This window comes from Indicator indicator, chromosome 32 (genome assembly GCF_027791375.1).
Source record: "Indicator indicator isolate 239-I01 chromosome 32, UM_Iind_1.1, whole genome shotgun sequence".
In the NCBI taxonomy this organism is placed as follows: domain Eukaryota; kingdom Metazoa; phylum Chordata; class Aves; order Piciformes; family Indicatoridae; genus Indicator; species Indicator indicator.
The window spans coordinates 7,390,869-7,409,801 of record NC_072041.1 but is presented as its reverse complement, the minus strand read 5'-3'; the positions used below and the strand labels follow the sequence as shown (position 1 = coordinate 7,409,801).

The window sequence follows — 18,933 nt, the reverse complement described above, 5'->3', positions numbered from 1 at the left end:
GCTGATGGGAGGCTGGCTCGGGTGCGAGCAGGGCAGGAGAAAGCTACCTCCTAAAACCTGGGAGATGGGAGAAAGGTGGGGGGGGAAGTGGGTCCGGCACACCCCCCCCAGGGGATGGGGTTGCAAGATGGGAAGGTCCGGCCTGGGGCAGACACCTAAAGGGGACATTTAATTAATTTATTTTATTTAATTTTATTTTTCTTTAGTTTTTTTTCTTTTCTTTATTTTTCCTATTCTATATTTTTTCTTTTCCCCCTTTTTTCCCTTTTTCCTGTTTTTTCCTTTTCTTTCCCCCTTTTTCCTTTTCTCTTTTCCTCTTTTCATTTTTCTTTTCCTCATTCTCTTCCCTTCTACTTTTTCCTTTTTCCTTTTTATTGCCTTCATTTTTCTCTATTTTTTCTTTTTTTCTTCCGTTCTTTGCTAGTCTTCATTTTTCTTTTCCACTCCCCTTCCTTTTTTTTCTTTCTTTCATTTTACTCTATTTCACTTCTTTCTTTTATTATTATTATTTATTTATTTATTTATTTATTAAGCGTTTCTGCTCCCCGCCAGGCTAACATCACATCCCTTTCCTCCCCTCGACCCCCCCACCCTTCTCCAGGAGCTATCTTTACCCCTCTGGGACCTTCACGGATGCTCTAGACGCTCCCAAATTTCTTAGGGGGAAAAAAAATAGAAAAACAAACCCCAAAACACCTTTCCTAAAGTTTCTCCTGACTCTTTTCACCCCAATATATTTTGCAGACGGGAGGTGGGGGGACCCCAGCTTTCCAATAGAAAGAAGCCGAGCTTAGTAATGAATAATACCACCTTTTAAAAAAAATTAATAATAATAATAAGGAGAGCCCGTGGCTTTGCTTTGCTGCTTCTTATTGGTCCCTCAGCCCCTCCGTGGTACCCCCTTCGCCGGCCATGAATAAAAGAAAGAAGCCGGAGCCTATCACAGCCCGTTCATCCTCCCCACGGCCCCAACTTTAACAACTTCCAAACCTTCCATCTGACACCACACCCCCACCCCCCGCCCTCCTCGACGCCTCTATCCTCCTCCTCCTCCTCCTCCTCCTCCCACCCATCCCACACCCGTCTCTCCCCCCCATCCCGAGCATCCCTTAAGCGACAGACACTTTAAAAAAAAAAAAAAAAAAGGCAACAACAAAATAAAAAGCGGGGGGGCGGGGGGGGAAGGCTCCCCACTCCCCTACCTCCCCCCCCCTATCATCCCCCTCCCCAGCCCTAAGCCCAGCCCAGCACCGAAGCAACTTTGGCTGCAGCAGCTTCTCCCGGCAGTCTGGGTTACATTCCTGCGGAGCGCCCGCTCAGGCCGGTTCTGACATAACCCTCAAACTTTAAGAGGAATTTCTGGTGGGTGAATCCCTCCCTTTCCTCTTTTCCCACCCCTCAGCTTTCTTCTTTTCTTTTTAATATTTCCAAAAAAAATATCTTTTTTTGGTCTTTTTTTTTCCGCATTTGGAGCAAAGATTTCTCCTTCTTTTTGCAGCCGCGGGCTGAGAGAAGAGGCTTCAGCTCCGAGAGCAGCATCCCCAGTATCCCACTCCCCAAACACCCCCCCCCCCCCGCCTCCAATTTCCCTCTTCTTCTCGGCTCTCTTGGGGGCCCAGGGGTGCCCCCACCGGTTTGGACCGGACCCGTTCCCCCCTCCCCTTCCCCTTCCCTTTTCCCTTTCCCCATCCCCTTTACCATGGCAGCTCTGCCCGGGACGGTGCCTCGGATGATGCGTCCGGCTCCGGGGCAAAACTACCCCCGCACAGGCTTCCCCTTGGAAGGTAGGTCTGGAAGAATACCTCTCTATACCTCTCCTTACCCCCAGCACCCCGAGAGAACTTGGGGGGACAAGATTGGGTTGCTCCGGGTTGGGGAATGCAGTTAAACTTTACAGTCGGGGTTTGAAGGGGGGGGCGGATTCTGACTTGAGCATCCAACTTCTTGCTGCTGTTCAGCCCCTTCGACACCGCGAAATTACCGGGTTTGAGGGGAAAGAGGGAAAAGTTGTTTTGCCCCCCCCACTCCCCAGGCTGTTTGAAGTATTTTCAGGCATCTCGCAGATTTTTGGGGGTAGATTCTTATGATTTTTTTGGGGGGGAGGAGGTTCTTATGATTTTGTTTATTATCTTTTTTTTTTTTTTTTCTAAAGCCCTCAAAATTCTTTCATCTCCCCGGAAAAAAAGAAATAGGAAAAAACAGCCAAATTGATTAATTTCCACTATTCTAGGGGAAATAAACGGGGGAGGGTGGGGAAAGAATTAAACTGGAGAGAAGTAGCTTCCAACCGAGATGCCCTTGGTGCGGTTGGAGAAGGGAAAAGGATAGGGGGGGACACCACTTTGTAGCTGTCACCTCGCAAAGTGTCATCTCCACCCTCGCAGCGCATCAACTGCTCTTTTATTCTTTGTGTTGCGGGGTTATTGTTTCAAGGCATGGGGTAGAAAAAATTTAAATAATTAAAAAAAAAAAAAAAAGAAGAAAAAAAAAAGGGAAAATCCGAGCGGGACCCTTTCTGATTTTATTAAACAGGAAAATGTTCATCCTTGGCCGTGCTCAAGTGGTGAAATTCAGAGCTGTGGAGAAAGCAGGCAGGCTGCAAAACATACAAGCTGGGGGGATTTGGTGAAGTGCTTTTCTGTAGCAAATGAAGTAAAACAGACGGCAAGGGAAAGGATCAAAGGATTACAACAATATTTGCACAACATGACTGGGAATAATGAAAAGAGAGAGCGGCCGGCGCTTTTAGTACCTCTTGAATGTAAAATTGGCCACTCGAGTGTTATCTGTCGATAATGATATATCCAGGGAGTGCTGGCCAAGTGACTCGGAATTAGCGGTGCATGATTCTTGTTAAATCGTCAGGCAATTTCGGGAATCGACTTTTCTTTGTATAAAGAGAGAGTAGGGGGGGGAAATTACATATATTTTTTTCTTTTAAATAAATAAAAATCACCCCTCTCCAGCTTTTCCCGGCCCCCCTCCAGCCTTTCTGCAAATTATCCAGCTGAGTTCTTCTCCCCCTCGCCACCCCCTTGCCCACTTCTTTTTCTTTTTTCTTTTTTACTCTCTCTCTCTTTTTTTTTTTTTCCTCCTTCCTTATTGTAATTTCCCAGCCTGTGAAATCTTATTAATCTGCGAGATCTACATTGCGAGATATTAAATAAATCGAGGAAGGGGGATTAAAGAACCGCTGGTCCCTCGCTGCAAGGCGAGGGGGAATGCACCACGCAAGGTGTTAAGGGAAGCTGCGGGGGGATCCGCGCTTATTCCGCGCCTCCCCGAACAGCTTAACGACACCCTAGCGAAACCGTACACACATTAAACCCAACAAAATAACCCCAAAATTCCCCTCCCCGGCGGGGTGTTTCTATTTCCAAAAGTTTGTTTGCGAGCGGATAGCTTCACGATTTGCACCGAGATGCGGAGTGAGGGTTTGGGGCGGGGGGGAATGGGAAGGTTTAGGAAGAAAACAGGAAGGTTTTTTGGGAGGAAAAAGGGAAGTTTCAGAGGGAAATTGGAAGTCTGGGAGGGATTTTACCACACCGGTTTAAATCTTTCCCTATTTAAAACATGGGATATGATTTAAAGCACTGGTAGGAAGTGCTAAAAATACAGAGAGAGACAGCGCGGTCACCTCGGGGCGCGGGTGATGGGCGTGAGGGTCATGGGCTATTTTTATTTTCCTTTTATCACCGGGAAAAGTCTTTTCCCTGTGCTGTCGAGACAATTTTTTTGAGGCCAGGAGATGGGCGAGAGGTTTCTCCCTTCTTTTAAAGCCTCAAATTAGAGAATCTGAAAACTCGGGCGTGCGTTTTGTTGTATTTTCCCTTCTTTTAACTTCTTTTTTTTCCCCCTCCGTTGTTGGATGTTTTGTGTTTGTTTGTTTGTTTTTGTTTTGTTCTCCAGTTTCCACCCCGCTGGGTCAGGGCAGGGTGAACCAACTCGGAGGGGTCTTTATCAACGGTAGACCCCTACCCAACCATATCCGGCATAAAATCGTGGAGATGGCTCACCACGGGATCCGGCCCTGCGTGATCTCCCGGCAGTTGCGGGTTTCCCACGGCTGCGTCTCCAAAATTCTCTGTAGGTACCAAGAAACTGGCTCCATCCGACCCGGAGCCATCGGAGGCAGCAAGCCCAGGGTGAGTGAAATGCGGGGGCCGAACTACAACTCTCTCCTTACACTGAAAAAAAAAAAAAACAATAAATAAATCGGATTTTTCTCTCTCTTTTTTTTTTTTTTTTCGGGAGTATAAGGTTCTATTTTTTTCAGGGAAAAGGGAGAGTTGAGGAAGGGGCTGTAATAAAGCAGCTAATTTTCGGGCTCAGATGGGTAGAAACCAGTGCTGAATTGAAGGCTATGAATAAATTAAAGCGATTTTTTCCCCCCCCCCTCCCCTCCTCAATGTGCAACAAGTGCCGAGCGTTCAAGCATTTGCTCCGGCCGCGCTGTGTGGGAAGGAGGCAAACTGGGATGTTTTGGGAAATCATAAATTTCTGGGTGTGCATACCCCCACCTCCCCCTAAAAAAACCAACATTCCCAGCACCCCGTCCTTGCCTTCTTTCCCCCCACCGTCGGGCTCAGGATAAAGCCATCCTGGCCGGTCCCCTTGGTCCCCAGAGACACTGCTTTTGCGGGTGCAAAAGGTCTCTCCCAAACTTTATTTTCCACCTTTCCCCCCACTTCAAATCCCTGTTCTCAGCCCCAAAATTAAGTGAGGATGGTTGAATTGAACCCCCCAAAAAGCTTTTCTTTTCAATTAAAAGCGCTTTTCTTTCTCTCCCCTTCCCCTCTCTCTGCACACGCGGGCACACACCGGTGTCCTCTTCATCACAAAAGCAGGTTGCGACTCCCGACGTGGAGAAGAAAATCGAGGAATACAAACGGGAAAACCCCGGGATGTTTAGTTGGGAGATCCGAGACAGGCTGCTGAAGGATGGGCACTGCGACCGGAGCACCGTGCCCTCAGGTGAGAAGGCAGCTTGGCCACATGGACACCCTTGATACCCACAAGAAGACAGAGGGAAATGATTATCACCACTAAAAACCCAATGTTTCCAGGGGCTATAAACATCCTCTCAGCCTTTGCTTTGATGGGAAGGGGGTGGGAAAAAAAATCACCCCAAGCAAAGCCACAGCAGCAAATAAATACCAGGCTGAGGTCTGCTGGAAAAAAAAAAAAAGAAACACAAACAAAACCATTTTCTCAACTTCTCCCAGCTCCTGGGAAAGCAGAGGGACTCCCAGTGAGGAGCTAGACCCCAAACTCCAGCTTGAAGAACACCCCAGTTATTCTGTTGGGGCTTGTTTGAGGCTGCAGAGCAGCATTTCCATCACTCACGGAAAGAGACCCTCTGCCCAAATATTGAACCTGGGAGGGGGTCTGAGCTCTTTAGGTCCTGTCTGTCAGCTCCCCTCTCTTTTGGGGGGGGCTGAGCCTTCTCTACAGGGCTTCCCCCAAAGCAGGACAGGGCCCACATGCTGAGGGTCCCATTTGGTGCTGGGGTGAAGGCTGGGTAGTAGGGGTGGTAGTGTGGTTTACCGTGTTTTAAAGCAGTTGGTAACCTTGGGGGATGCACACCCCAGAGTGTTGCACCCATAAGGGTGTTGTGCACAAGTGGGTACCCCTTGTCTCAGGAGAGGACAGTGAGAAGCACATCCAACGTTGGGTGCCCACCTTGGTGATCTCATGGGTGTTTTGGAGGGCAGGGAGGAGTAGGCTGGTAACTAGCCCTGGGGAGAAAAAAAAAAGTGGGTGCAGGTCCCCTCCATGTGTGTGCAAGGTCACATCCAACCCCAGCCGGGGGTTTTCCCAGTCGGTTTCCACCTCTCCCTTCCCAGGCAGCTTATACTTGCCTTTTTGTCTTTGACTGTCTGAGGTTTAGTGAGTTCGATTAGCCGTGTGCTACGCATCAAATTCGGGAAGAAAGAGGAAGAGGAGGACTGTGACAAGAAGGAGGAGGACGGGGAGAAGAAGGCCAAGCACAGTATAGACGGCATCTTGGGCGACAAAGGTAAAGGCAGCTGCGTGCACCCTGGGGCTGGGCTGGAAGGATAATTTGGGAGAAGGGACACATCCCTACCTACCCAAGAGCAAGACAAGGTGGCTCCAGAGCATTTGGAGTTTGTTCTTTCCTGCTGGCAGCGTCGAGGGTGTGATGTGGTGCCCCGAGAGGGCATGGTGGTACCCAGTGCCTGGGGTTGAAGGATGCTCTCCCAGGAGGCAGAGTTGTTGGTGGTTTGCTCGCTTATAGTTAGAGGAGGAAAGGAGATAGCTGGGGGCGAGATGGAGCTGGGAGGGGGGGCATCTCTGGTTCCTAAATGAATTTGTTAAACAGATTTCTCTCCTGCTTCCTAAGTGGTCCCCTGAAACTCTGGCTGACAGTTGACTGATTTGGCCAATCAATATCAATTAGAGAAGCTGTGATCGGTGCTGCCACGGAGCCACCGGCACCCGGGGAAGCGCAGAAAGGAGATGGGGAAGCCCTCAGACTAGACCAAATGGGGAATCTGCACCCCTAAATAAAATCAGGGAAAATAAATCTGGCCTTCTGCTGAAAGGCTTCAGGCCAGGCCTGAACAGGGGCCCTGTTATCGTTTTCCCACAGATGGTGCTTTGCTCTCTTGGGAGGGGAAATGAAAGTTTTTAATGCTCCTGGGTTGGGAGAGCAAGGAGCTGGAGCTATCTAATGCAGTACTTAGAGTTTGATTTTTTGGGGGTAGGGGTGATGATTTCCCTTCACCACCACCCTCCCCAAAAAAAAGGAGGAAAAATGGTATTTTTAGGTGGAATAATTGAGGTTTATCAGTGAGGGTGTTTGTGAAGATGAGGAAGTTTTAAGCGAGGGGAGACAGAAGATGCTGTGTTGGTTTAGGCAGAAAATGATTTCCTTGTGTTGCAGAGCTTGGTACTTCTCGGGGGGGGGGGGTGTGGAAAACAGCAAGTATATGAATCTTGGGGATGGGTTTCAGAAAATTGGGGGTTTGCCCTTTTTTGTTCCCAAACTGATGGCACAATGGCAATGGCTGGAGTCAGTCAGAATTCCAGGGGATTTGTGATGTCCTTCAGTGTTGGGCCAAAAGCGTGCAGGGTGAGAATTATTTTCCTCATGGACAGGGTCCCCAAATCCAGGGTGAGAATCCGGAGGGGAATCACTTTCAAAGTTTCTCACTAGATGCAAAGTGTTCCTGATTTGAGGGACAATGAGGGTGAGTAGGGAAATATTGAAGGGGAGAATTGGGGGCAGGAAAATAAAAAGAAAAAGCTTCTCCGTGTCACCATCAAATAGCTTGAAATGAAGGTGCACAAAAAGGGCTTCTTTAAAGATCCGATCTCTCTCTCTCTTTTTTTTTTCTTCTTTTTTTTCCAACCTTGAAGATGAACTTCACTTACAAAGACCTTCAAGTCTATTGAAGCTTTATGAGCAAAAGATTCCTGACCACAAAAGCAAACAGTAGAAGAAAAAAAAAAAAAAAAAGAAAAGAAAGAAAGAAAGAAAGAAAAAAGAGGGAAAAAAAAAAAGAAATAAGGGGAGGGGGGAACGGGGGGAAAAACCCTTGGCTGCCTTAAAAATGGAGTAAAGGGATGGGGGAGGGAGGGCTTGTCTATTCTCATTCAAAATTCTGCAAGGAGGAGAGAAAAAGTTTGGACAAAGGGGCAAGGAAGGGAAGAAAGGGAGATAAATTATTCAAAACTCCCTGCTGTTAGATAGTTTTGTAATATTATAGGACCGTCTGTTGGAAAAAAGGAGAAGCCGTTGGACGTTGCAAAATGTTGCTTGTGATTTGGAAAGAGGCGATGCTCATTTGCAAATCGGGGCTATTGTGTCCGCGGAAAGCTTCCCCCCCCCCCCACCCCGGCCCCACCGCCCCGATCACTTTGGGGTGGGTTTGATTTTATTGGGGAGAAGGAATAGGGTTGAAAAGATCTGGAGGTGTCGGGGCTGGGGAGGGGGGGAGTGTAAAGATTTGTTTTATCCCGGCCTCGTCGCTTAGGAAAAGAATTATCTATACCCATAGATATAATTTTTAAGCGAATGAATTGATTTTTTTCTCCCCATGTCCGCGCGTTTCCCCCATCACCACCCCCAAAAATCCAAAGTAATGAAGGAGCTGGAGGGTTTGGGTTTTTTGTTGTTTTTTTTTTTTTTTTTTCTTCCTCAATAAGATGCAGGAGCGCCTGTCAATAAGCAAAACAAACCTTTCTCCTCTTCCCTTCATGGGTAAATTATCGCGGTTAATAAACCACGACATCCCCCCCCTCCTCCTCCTTTTCTTCCTGAAACCAACCCGGTTTAAATCGGGCGCTAATTTGGGGACAAATTCCTAGTGCCGGAGCCCGCGGAGCTCCGCGTCCCCTCGGAGCGTGTAGTCTCCGCTCCTTCTCCCATCTCTCCATAAAGACGCCAATTTCTCCCTATTTTATTAATTTTCCCTCCCCCACAACCTCACCCTGACTCCGATCACCCCCAAAAGAGCTTAAATTCGGGGTTTTATTTGGTGGGGCGAACGTATTTTTAGGGGGCGAAGTTGGTTTTGGGTTTTTGGGTTTTTTTTCTGTGGATCCGGCGCTGCTGCGTTCGCCACAAAATTGAGGGCAAAGAAAAAAAAATCAAAACCCAAACAAAAAATAACCATTACCAAAAAAAAAAAATTAAACCCCGACCCCCCTCGATGTATATTTTCACCGTCTGGAGAAAAAAAAAAAAAAGTTTAAATGACTCTAATTAAGGTAATTGATGATTCAACTTGTCAAAGACGCAGGGGCAGGGAGCGAGCGCTGAGTTTCCTTTTATTTTGGGAATTTATTTCTTTAGAGGGGGAGGGGGAGGACTTAAAATTAAAAATATTAGTGTGGAAAACAGCGATTAACATTTCCCGGGAGTTTCTCAACGAAACAAACGCTCTGACATCTATTTTCCCACCTCTTCATTATTTTTGACTGCGGAGGGGGGGAAGGTGGGATTGGGATGATTTTAAGGCGTGATTGTGGGATAGGGGGTAGGGGGGGGGGTGAAAAGGAGGAAAAAAAACTTTGGATTTTTTGGCCTCTTTTTTTTTTTTCCCCTCCTGCCAAACGTTTTTTGCTCCATTTGCGGGTTCTCCTCGCGGGGAGCCGGAGGAAGACAGCCCTAAATGCTCTCTCTTTTTAAGTGGGAAAGAAAGCTTCCACCCTGCGCCTGTTTCTTTCTATCGTCTGCTTGGCATTTAATAATGTTAAGACTTATTAGAGCTGGTAATGAAAACTGTGGCTGTTGAATAGGGAGCTGTGTTGGAGAAGGGTGTAATAGCTCCAAGGCATGCTAAGAAATGTATTTATCCCCAATCAGTACTCACTCTCTGAGTTCCCAGCACAAACGTTAAGTTGAAGGGTTTTAAGGCAGATTAAATTGAGCCTTTATTTCTTTGCACTTTCATCTTTAAACGGCTCACTCCAGCTAGCCCTGGGCAGATATTCATGAGGCTTCACTTGATTTTTTTTTGCCTTTTTTTTTTTTAACATATATATATATATTTATATATAATTTTTTATTATTTTATTTATTTTGTATATAACCTTGTTAAGACCGAGGTTTATATTATTATGATGATTTGGGGTTGTTGTTATTTATTACGACTGCTGAGGGTTGATTAAAAGAGGGTCACGCTCCCCTCCTGCACCCCGCGCATCCCAACTGCTCCGTGGGGATGGGGATGAAGGGAGGGGTTCGTTTGCTCACCCCCAAAACTAAAAGGGTGCTGGGGAAGGCCCTCAGCGTTTAGAGAAGGGGGTAAAGCTTCATCCTGGAGGGGTTTAAACTGCAACCAGATGCTGGGGAAAGCGAAGGGGGCAATGGGGTGAGACTCTGGGATGCAGGGCAAGATGTTCGCAGGGTACCGGGATGGAAATGAAGGGAGAGGGTCACTTGCGCACCCCCAGATCTAAAAGGGTGCTGGGGAAGGTGGTCAGCGTTTAAAGAACGGGGTGAAGCGATGTCGTGGAGAGGTTAAAATTGCAACCAGACGCTGGCGAAAACTGGGTGGGGGTGTCCGTGGCATTCAGCTCCAGGATGCAGGGTGGGATGCCCATGGAGGATGCTCGCGGAGTACCGGGAGATGGAGATGAAGGGAGAGGGGGTCATTTGCGCACTCCCAAATCTAAAAGGGTGCTGGGGAAGGTGCTCAGCGTTTCGAGGAGGGGGTGAGGCCTCATCCTAGCAGGGGTTTAATTGCAACCAGACGCGAGGGAATGCGGGGTGGGGGGTCGGGGGCGCAATGACGTTCAGCTCCGGGATATAGGGCAGGATGCCCGTGGAGGATGCTCGCAGGGTACCGGGGGATCAATCGGGTTACTTTTGGGATGAAAACACGGGGGTTTAATGCATATTCTCCCCTGCTTTCTTTCTCCGAACTCCGCTTTATTGCACGGAGTTTCTTCCACCGCTCCGTGCGCACCCCCGCCCCGTGGCGGGGTGGAAGTCTTGCGTGGGATGGGGAAAGCCGAGTGAGGAAGGTGGGATAAAAGAGGGATTCTTTTTGTTGGAGGTGAGAAATGCGTCCAGGTGTGAACAGCAGCTGGGAGAGAGGGAAATATTTGACCGCTTGGAGGTGCGAACAATTTAATTTGGTGGCAGTCAGTGCCGCTAATGTCGGGGTTTGGTGGGGGGGAGTGGAGGCAGGAGGAAGCTGCTCCTGCCAATTTTAATTAAGGCTCGGGGAAGGGAAGGGATAGGGAGAAAGAGGAGGATTCCCCCCCACCAACACTTATACACCTGGAAAGGGGCTTTTGTTTCCCAAGCTGGAAAGTGGGGGAGAGGGGATGTGGAGTAGATTTATCAGCAAACAATCTGCATCGATGTAAAACCAACAAGAGCTTTCTCTGTAAATGTATGTTTAGAAGGGAGCTGGGGTAGGAGGGGGGGAAGCAGGGAGGGAAAAAAAAGCGGGGGGTGGGAATAGACACTTCATCAAATCAAGGGATTACCAAAGGTTGGCAATCTAATCAAACAGAGACCAGGCGGGATTTGTGAGTGTTGCGAGTGGGATCAGCTCTAATAATGGGGGGCAGGAAAGAGATAGGGTAGTGTCAAGCAATTCATTGGCTTTAGGCTGAGTTATTCTGTGCATATTTCAGGGGGAGAGAAGAGGGAAAAGAAGAAGGAAAGAAAAAAAAAAAAAGAGGCAGAGAGAAGGAGAAGGGAAGCAGGGGGGCGGGAGGGTGTGGGGGGGAAGCTGGATGTGAGCACACACGGAGCTTACATGTCACAAAAAAGCTGAGACAAATGAGGTACAACAATAAACACAGATAACAATTACAAAGGCAAACAGTGGCTTTTGGGAACAAGTAGCTGCAGAACCTGGTCTACATAAACAAAGTAGGCAAATGTTTGCAAGATAAACTCCTTCCTAAATCAAGTGTGACGGGAAGGAGAGAAGAGAGGAGGAGAGATAAGGTTGGAAGGGGGAATAAACGAGAATAATCTAATACAAGACGTTTTAAAAAACAAACTTAAAGACAAGGATGCGGGGAGAGAGGTTCAATTATACAGTCGGAAGTGAAATAATATAAGGGAGATGTTTGTGATTCAGGGGTTGTTTGGAGTTTTTTTTTTCCCTTGTTTATTTATTTATTTATTCCCCCCCCCCATTCTCTACATCATTCCCCTCCCCTTCTTTTGGGGGAGAAGAATAGAGTTAGGGAGTGTGTAGGGAGGGAGGGGGGAATAGAAAGTAAAATATTGGTATCAAGAGGGCATGGTGGCAGGTGGGGTGCCCGGGGTTTAACTGGGGAGGGGAAGGAAATAGATTTTAGCCGGTTTAATCTATAATTTGAAGGTGGATGGTAGATTACCTGATACTGGGGAGGGATAGGAAGCAGCTATTTGGCGACGCGAGGTGGGAAGGGAGGGGGGGAGATGGATGCCGTGATAGAGGGGAGGAGGAAGGAAGCTGAAAGGTCTATTTCTAATCCGAGGTTTCGCCCGTAATTGGGGTAAGGAGAGAGGAGGCAGAGATTGAATCCAGCGGCAGGAAGGCGGGGAGGGAAATGTGGGATCCAGGTGTGTGCAGGGTTCCTTCGCAAGCAGATTCTTCCACACCACCACCACCACAAAAAAAAAAAAAAAAAAAAAAAAAAGAAAAAAAAGAAATCCAAACCCTTCCTTAATCCCCCCAAAATAATTTAAAGAAAGAGTTTAAAGCTGTGTTTGGGGCTTATTCTCTTTTATAGAGAGATGTATGGACGGATCTTTCCAAATGAGGAATTGTATATAAGAAGGGGAGAGACGTGTCTACAGTGTGGTTAAAGGAATTAGATATTTACCAGTTTGAAATAAGCCTGGTTATAAGGGGAAAAAAAAAAAAAAGAAAAGAAAAAAGTAAAAGGGAAAAAAAAAAAGAGGGAGCGAGGGGAGAGACACTGAAAAGATGAGACGGGAGAACACTTCAAACGAATTCATCATCTGGAGTGGTGAAGGGGAGATTTAGAGACAGTATTGGGAAGTTATTTAGATATTAATAACATATTTTCCTGAGGCGTCAGGAGTGCCTCCATACGCACTTTTTTCTCGCAGCTATTTGGCTGGGTGAAATATGGGAGACCCAAATGTTGGGAAGAGATAACACAATCAGCCTAGCCCTGGTCCTGTGACTGCATCATAGCATTAAACCCGGATTAACCTCCCCTTTCTCCCCCCCCACCTCCCCTTCTCCTAGTTCTTCCCCCCCCAACACCCCCCCCAACCTCTCCACCCCCTTCCTAAAGCCCCCCCATATATTTCCCCCCCCCCCAACACCTAGAGAAAGCTTTCCAAATTTTTCAGGGGGAATTTACATGGCAGGATTTTAAAGCACATATAACACTAGCCTTAAAGCTGTAAGGTACTTACTCGAGCATTAGGGTAAAGCGGGGAGGGAGTTGGGGGGGGGGGGGGAGAGAAAAAGGATATTTCTGAAAAAATTACGTTTGCTACAAAAGAAATAAGCGACTAAGGGCCTCGCTTAAGACCTGAGCTTTGGAGATATTATATATTTAGAGAGGCTATTCTTAAAAATTAAAAAAAAAAAAAAGGAGGGAAAAAAAGCCCATTTCAATCAGCTGCCACATTACTCCACCACTGGGGTTTAGTTGGGTGATTTTTTTTTCTTTTTTTTTTTTCTTTTTTTTTCCTTTTTTTTTTCTTTTTTGTTTTTTTTTTTTTTTTTTTTGGTCATTTAATCTCAACTTCAGTCTAATTTGGGTTCCGTTTTGTTTTTTTGTTTTTTTTTTAAGGTGTTGAGAGGTGCGTGGGGGGAAGGAGGGTGTCTCAGATTAGGAAGCAGCGCAAGACTCAAAGGCCCGGGGAGTAGGAAGAGGAAGGGAAATCCCCTCGCATTGCCCTGGTGGGAGCTGTTCTAGGAGGGTTGAAGGTGCAAGGTGGAGCAAGCAGAGCGCTTGGGGGTTGGGGTTTTGGTGGGAGGAGGGGACGCTTCTTGTCCCTTCTTCCCCAGGGAAAAAAAAGAAACGAAGGAGTTGGGAAGCACAGGTGCAGCTCACGGAGGGAGGGAAGTTGGGGTGAGGATGCGGCTTTCCCGATGTACCCAAGGGTGGGAGGTTTGCTGCATTCCCTTCCTCCTCCCCCTCCTCCCCACCAAAAAAAAAAAAAAACAACTCCAACCTTTCCCGCTTCCTAGTTCATCCCGGCCCAGGGATGGGACCTGCTCGGGGCGGGGGGCTTGCCCGGGAGCATGATCTCGCCACAAAAGAAATTAGATGTCAGCTAATGCCTGTTTATAAAGACATTTGTCACCCGGAGTTGGGGACAAGTGGGGAAGAGATGAGGGCGAGGACCAGAATGGAGCTTTTTTGGGTTTGTTTTTTGTTTGTTTGTTTCAAAGATAGAATGCGAAGGTGAGGATGAAGAATAGGAAGTGATGATGAAGAGGATATTTTGGGGGCACGGTCTAGGACTGGCCCCTGCGCTTGAGAAGAACTCAGGGCTGTCGGAAGGGAGAAAGGAGAGTTGGATACCCCTTGGAGGGGCTGGGAAAGCGGAGAAGGAAAAGAAGAGGGAAAAAAAAAAAAGAAGAAGGAAAAAAAGAAAAAGTAGGTGAGGAAAAGTACAGGCAGCTTGAGGAAATTGAGAAGCTTATAGTCTTTGATCCTTGGATGCTTTTCCTTATCAGAAACATTTGTGGTGACACCGGTACAAAGGAAGTTCATCATATTACAGACTGCCAGGGCTGCTCGCAGGAATCACTGTCTATTAATTAGCAGCCGCTCTGTCTTGTGGGACACACCAGATCTGAGGCTACATATTACTTGCTTGGATGGCTCTGGGATCCTGTGATGAATCGTTGTAAAGGGGCTGTTGCTCTTTATAGGCTCTGCAGGGATAGCCAAGGCGGTGGGGAGGATCGGGAGAGGGGGGAGGAGGACCCTCGGCTCATTCATGAAATATATCTATATCTATCAATCTATAGCTGGAGCTGGGGAGGGAGAAGGGATCGGCTCATTCATGAAGTGTGCAGCTGGGGAGACGTTTTTAGCTCATCCATTTTGTGAGTGGATGAGGTCCCAGATTGGGCTGAGCAGCTCAGGGGTTCTTGCAGGGTTTTAGGAGGGGGCTTGAGAAGAGGGAAAGAGCTGTTTGGTTTGTGTTTGTTTGGGGTTTTGGCTTGATTTCTTTGGGTTTAATGTTTAAAAGACTGCCCCAAAATTTCCTAAGGGCACGGTGAAGAGGTCGCACTGGGGTAGAAGGTTTCCTCTCCCCCAAAAACATCCCACCCGAGGGATGCTCTCCTCGCACCTCCACCTGTCAATAGGAGGGAGAAAAAATAAAGCAACTTTTTTTTCCCCCCTCTTTTGGGGAGACGGTTTCAAAGATGGAGCTGCCCTTCCCATGGCCGGTCGGTTTCACGCCGGAGGTGGGATGGAGGTAGGCAGGGAGGGCATGGAAAGATGTCCCACGGCCTCATGGATGGATGGCCGCTGGGCTCCAAGGAGTCTCATCCCCATAGAGATATGTTCCTTGGCTCCGCAGTAGGATGCTCCCAGCCCCACGGAGAAATGGTCCCCAGGCTTCACGGAAGGATGCTCCAAGAGCTCGTGGAGGGATGTCCCTTAGCTCCATGGAAGGATGTCCCTTAGACCCACGGAGGGATATCCTTTAGCCCTACGGAGGGACACCATTCAGCCTCAGAGTGGGATATTTCCCAGCCCCATGGAAGGATGTCCCCTCAGCCCCACGGAGGGATGCTGTTCAGTCCCACCGAAGGATGAGATGTTCCGTAGCCCCGAGGGAGATTTCAGGGAGCGGGGGAGGCAGAGGAAGCACAAACTATTTTTACACCCTCTCTCCCCTTCAAGTCTCCTGCCCCCGGGCTCGCTCTCTCTGGAAAGGAGGAGGGAAAAAAAAAAAAAAAAATCTTGGTTTTCACTCTTCTCTTGTTATGTGTGTTGGGTTTTGCTTTTTCTTTCTTTCTTTTTTTTTTTTTTTTCGTTGCTAAAATTGGCAAGCAGCACTCTGCCTGACCCTGGGGAGCGGGCCTTGAGGGCAGGGCTGTCGTGAGGGGTACGGGGGGGACATACACACACACACCCGGCAGCCTTCAGCCTTCACTGCCGCTTTTGTCCGGAGACCCTAAAGATCGCGGATCAAAGTGACCTGGTGGCATCTTTAAAAGAGGGAGAGGAGAGGAGTGGGGGTGGGGGTGGGGGTGTGTGTGTGAAGCCAGTTATGAAACTGCGGTCCCCAAACCAGAGAGAGGAAAAGAGAGGGGGAGAGATGTGCGGTGGGGTGGTGGGGGGGAATATGTTCTTCTCCTATTTTCGGAAGGAAAAGGGAAAAATACACTCCTGTCCCTTAGCCATTCCCATTGGAATCCGAATCTGGAGAGGAGGGAAAAGTGCGGAGCGGCGGCAATTCTCTCAGTTATTTATTTATTTTATTCGTTCCCATTCTGGAGACGAATCGATTTGCATTTTTATTGGGAATTAAAGGAGAGGGGAGGAAAGTTGACTCGACAGGATTGCTCAGCCAGGAGCTGGTTTGTTTTTTTGTGGGTGGTTTTTTTTTTTTTTTTTTTTTTTTTTTTTTTTTTTTTTTTTTTTTTTAGCAACTCCCTCCTCCCGAGTGGAGTTAGGAAAAAAAAAAAATCCTCGGGTGATTTTTCTCCTGACTTAAAGTTAGAAGAAGGTTCCTTAAATCATCTGTGCAACTTCCCACTGTTTCACAGCTTTGGAAAGATTATTGTTTTTTTTATTCGCTAGTGGAAAATCAGCTCCACCAGAGGGGTTGGAACTTGCGTTGTCATAAAGCTGGCTGCATTATTTTGCATTTTTAAGTTGTAGCAACGACTTTAAGAGGGAGAAGGGTGAAGGTCCAAAGGACACTTCGATGTCGAGGGATATTTAGGGGGACACTCATGTTTAAATTCGCTACAATTGTGTCAGGCACATTTGATTGCTCGAGGGGAAAGGGGGGAAAAAAAAGGGGGGGGGGGGAGGGGAGAGAGAAGGAGGGGGGAAAAATAAATAAAAGAAAGAAAGAAACACTGACGTGAATAGGAATAGGGGGAACACTACGGGATTAATAGCCCCCAACCTTTGTAGGGTGTAAATCATCCAAGAGAGGGCAGATAGCCGGAGCTGTTGGTTACTTTAAGGGTCTGTATAGATATATCTATACAGATATATGGGAGATATATATGTACACCCCCACGTATAGAAGCGAATATTTAGTGAAAAGCTGACGTTTTCCCGAGGGATTCGTTATTTTTTCCGCGCACGAACTTAATTCCTTTTCGAATTCTTTCCCGACTTCTCAAGAAGCTGCTAACTAGCAGCAAATTGAGCTAATTGAAGCTTCTTGTTGTTTTTTTCCTTTTTTTTTTTTTTTTTTTCCTGGAGAATGTGGATATTTGGCTTGTACCTTATTACTCTCGTTTCTTTTTCCGGGAGTTTCTCCCCCTTAATCTCTATCCAGCCACAAACCCTCCCTTGTGCGAGCGGCTGAATGTGCTCGCAGCGGGGTTGAGCTGCAATTCCCATTCCTGAAACTCCAGCAAAAGGAGGGGAAAAGTTTAAGTGTGTGTGTGGGGGGGGTTAACAAATGTTGTTTTTTAAACAAACAAACAAAATAACCCTCTTCTTGCCACCCGTTATTCACCGAAGGGGGAATGTGAAGAGGGAAAAGCGGCGCAGCCCCACATGGAGACGCTCAAGATGATTAAACCCAAGGGACGTTTTGGGAAAATGTTTATTATATATAAAATGGCCAAACCTCGGCGTTTCTCAAGGGAAAATGCTCAAAGATTAGTAGCTCAAAGGTGGGCAATATTCCCCGTTCCTGCCTGGCGAAGGAGAACTCAGCACATCGTCTGTCAGGGAGGAAAATCGGGTGGTGATGGTTGTGAGAATCGAATCACTTCAGCGCCGACCAGAAAAGCCGGGTTGGGTTTAGAGTTCACTTGTAAAGAGTCAAGTGTCCCCCGTCGAGAAAAAAATATCCCGGTCCCCCCCACTCTTCCCCGACAGCGGGGAAACCTAAATATTGGAATTATTTTTGCCCTGCGAGTCAGGGGCGGGGGGGAATAAGCAGAGCCGAGCTCCCCGCTCCTCTTTCGGCCGCTGTGACTTCGTGACTTTTCTCTCCGGTTTTAAACTTTCCCCTGGCTGAATTTGATCTTTTTAACTCTTTTGCCTCCCCCTCCTGCCCTCCACCCCCCACCTCCTCCTCCTTCTTTCTCCCCTCATTTTCTGACGGTGGTTTGTTTTGTTTTATTTTGTTTTGTTTTCTCTCCCTCTGTTTTCTCCCCTTAACCTCCTCTGTCTCTTTTTTTTTTTTCTTTTTTTTTTTTTCTGTGTGTCCGCCTTTCATTTGAAGCGGGGCTTTACAGCTTGCTACACTTTCTAAGTGCATCAATAGCCACTTTAGAAATACAAACAACTTTTAAAGATAAAATAACCAAACCAGAATGGGACTTTCAATGGGGGAATAGTTGTTGTCCTTTACCATGGAGTGTGCAGCCGCCTCTGCCTAATCCAGCTTTCATTTTCACCGACAAATGCCAAGAATCTATATCTGTCTCCCAACCCCTCGGGAGCTTGATTACACGACAAAAGGCTGCCATTATCCGCAGGAGAAAACAGGGAGGGGACACGGGGGCTCGGGCCTCTGAGGATGAGGGCATCTCCAAACTATTGACTTAGTGGATGAAGTCAAGAGCAAACACGCTGAGATCTAAAGGGGGGGAAGGCGCTGGCGGGAGCGGGGAGAAGGGGGGGGGTGGTGGTGTTGTGGGATGCTCAGGGAAGGAGAGGAGGAAAAGCAGCAGAAAGTCCTTGAAAGTAGCGCGGAAGGGGAAGGAGAGAGTTTGGAGTGAGCACGGAATTAATCCAGCTGTGGAGAGGTTTTACGCCGTCCCTATCCAAGGGGGTGTGTGTGTGTTTGATCCGGGAAAAGTCCCACTCGCTCTTTGACCCCTTATTATTTCTTTCTCCCCACCTTGTCTTCCCTCGTAGTGACGTTTAATTTTTTAAAAAGCTCTTCTCCCCACTCCCAAATGGGGAATTTGGGGTCTCTCCTCTTTCTGAGAAAGTAAAAAAAAAAAAAAAAAAAAAAAAAAAAAAAAAAAAAGAGGGGAAAACCCCAAGTCCTGCTCCTTTAACGGCTGGACTCGACGATCTCGAAGGTCTTTTCCAACCTAAATGATTCCATGATTCTTGAGGGCACTGCCGGGCTGGTGCGGAGTATTCCCAGCCCCGCCAACATGAGCATCCTCCCCGAGGCTGGGCGCAGGCATCTCTCCCCAGGTTGCAGGTACCCCAAATCTGGGCAGGCACAAGGCATGGGGAAATCCATCCTCATCCTTTCTGCCGCAAAAGCCCAGTGGTCAGACTCTGCTTTCCTCCCCAAATTGGGAAGAAACTGGGTCAAGGTCTCGGCTGCGTGTTTGGCCAAGGAGCCAG

At 47.6% G+C, this 18,933-nt stretch overlaps 1 protein-coding gene across 3 annotated transcripts in view; it reads left to right on the top strand.

Moving 5' to 3' along the window:
* Nucleotides 1-1,699: 1,699 nt before the first annotated feature.
* The window catches only part of PAX7 (paired box 7), a 172,933-nt gene continuing 155,699 nt past the window's right edge, over nucleotides 1,700-18,933 (top strand). For 2 of the 3 annotated variants that reach the window (XM_054394800.1, XM_054394798.1), the window contains exons 1-4: nucleotides 1,700-1,784; nucleotides 3,910-4,145; nucleotides 4,845-4,974; nucleotides 5,891-6,019. In XM_054394800.1, coding sequence (XP_054250775.1) covers nucleotides 1,700-1,784; nucleotides 3,910-4,145; nucleotides 4,845-4,974; nucleotides 5,891-6,019 — 580 coding nt within the window. Of the gene's footprint in view, nucleotides 1,785-3,909; nucleotides 4,146-4,844; nucleotides 4,975-5,884; nucleotides 6,020-18,933 lie in introns of all 3 variants that reach the window. The other variant, XM_054394799.1, reaches the window with a different exon arrangement.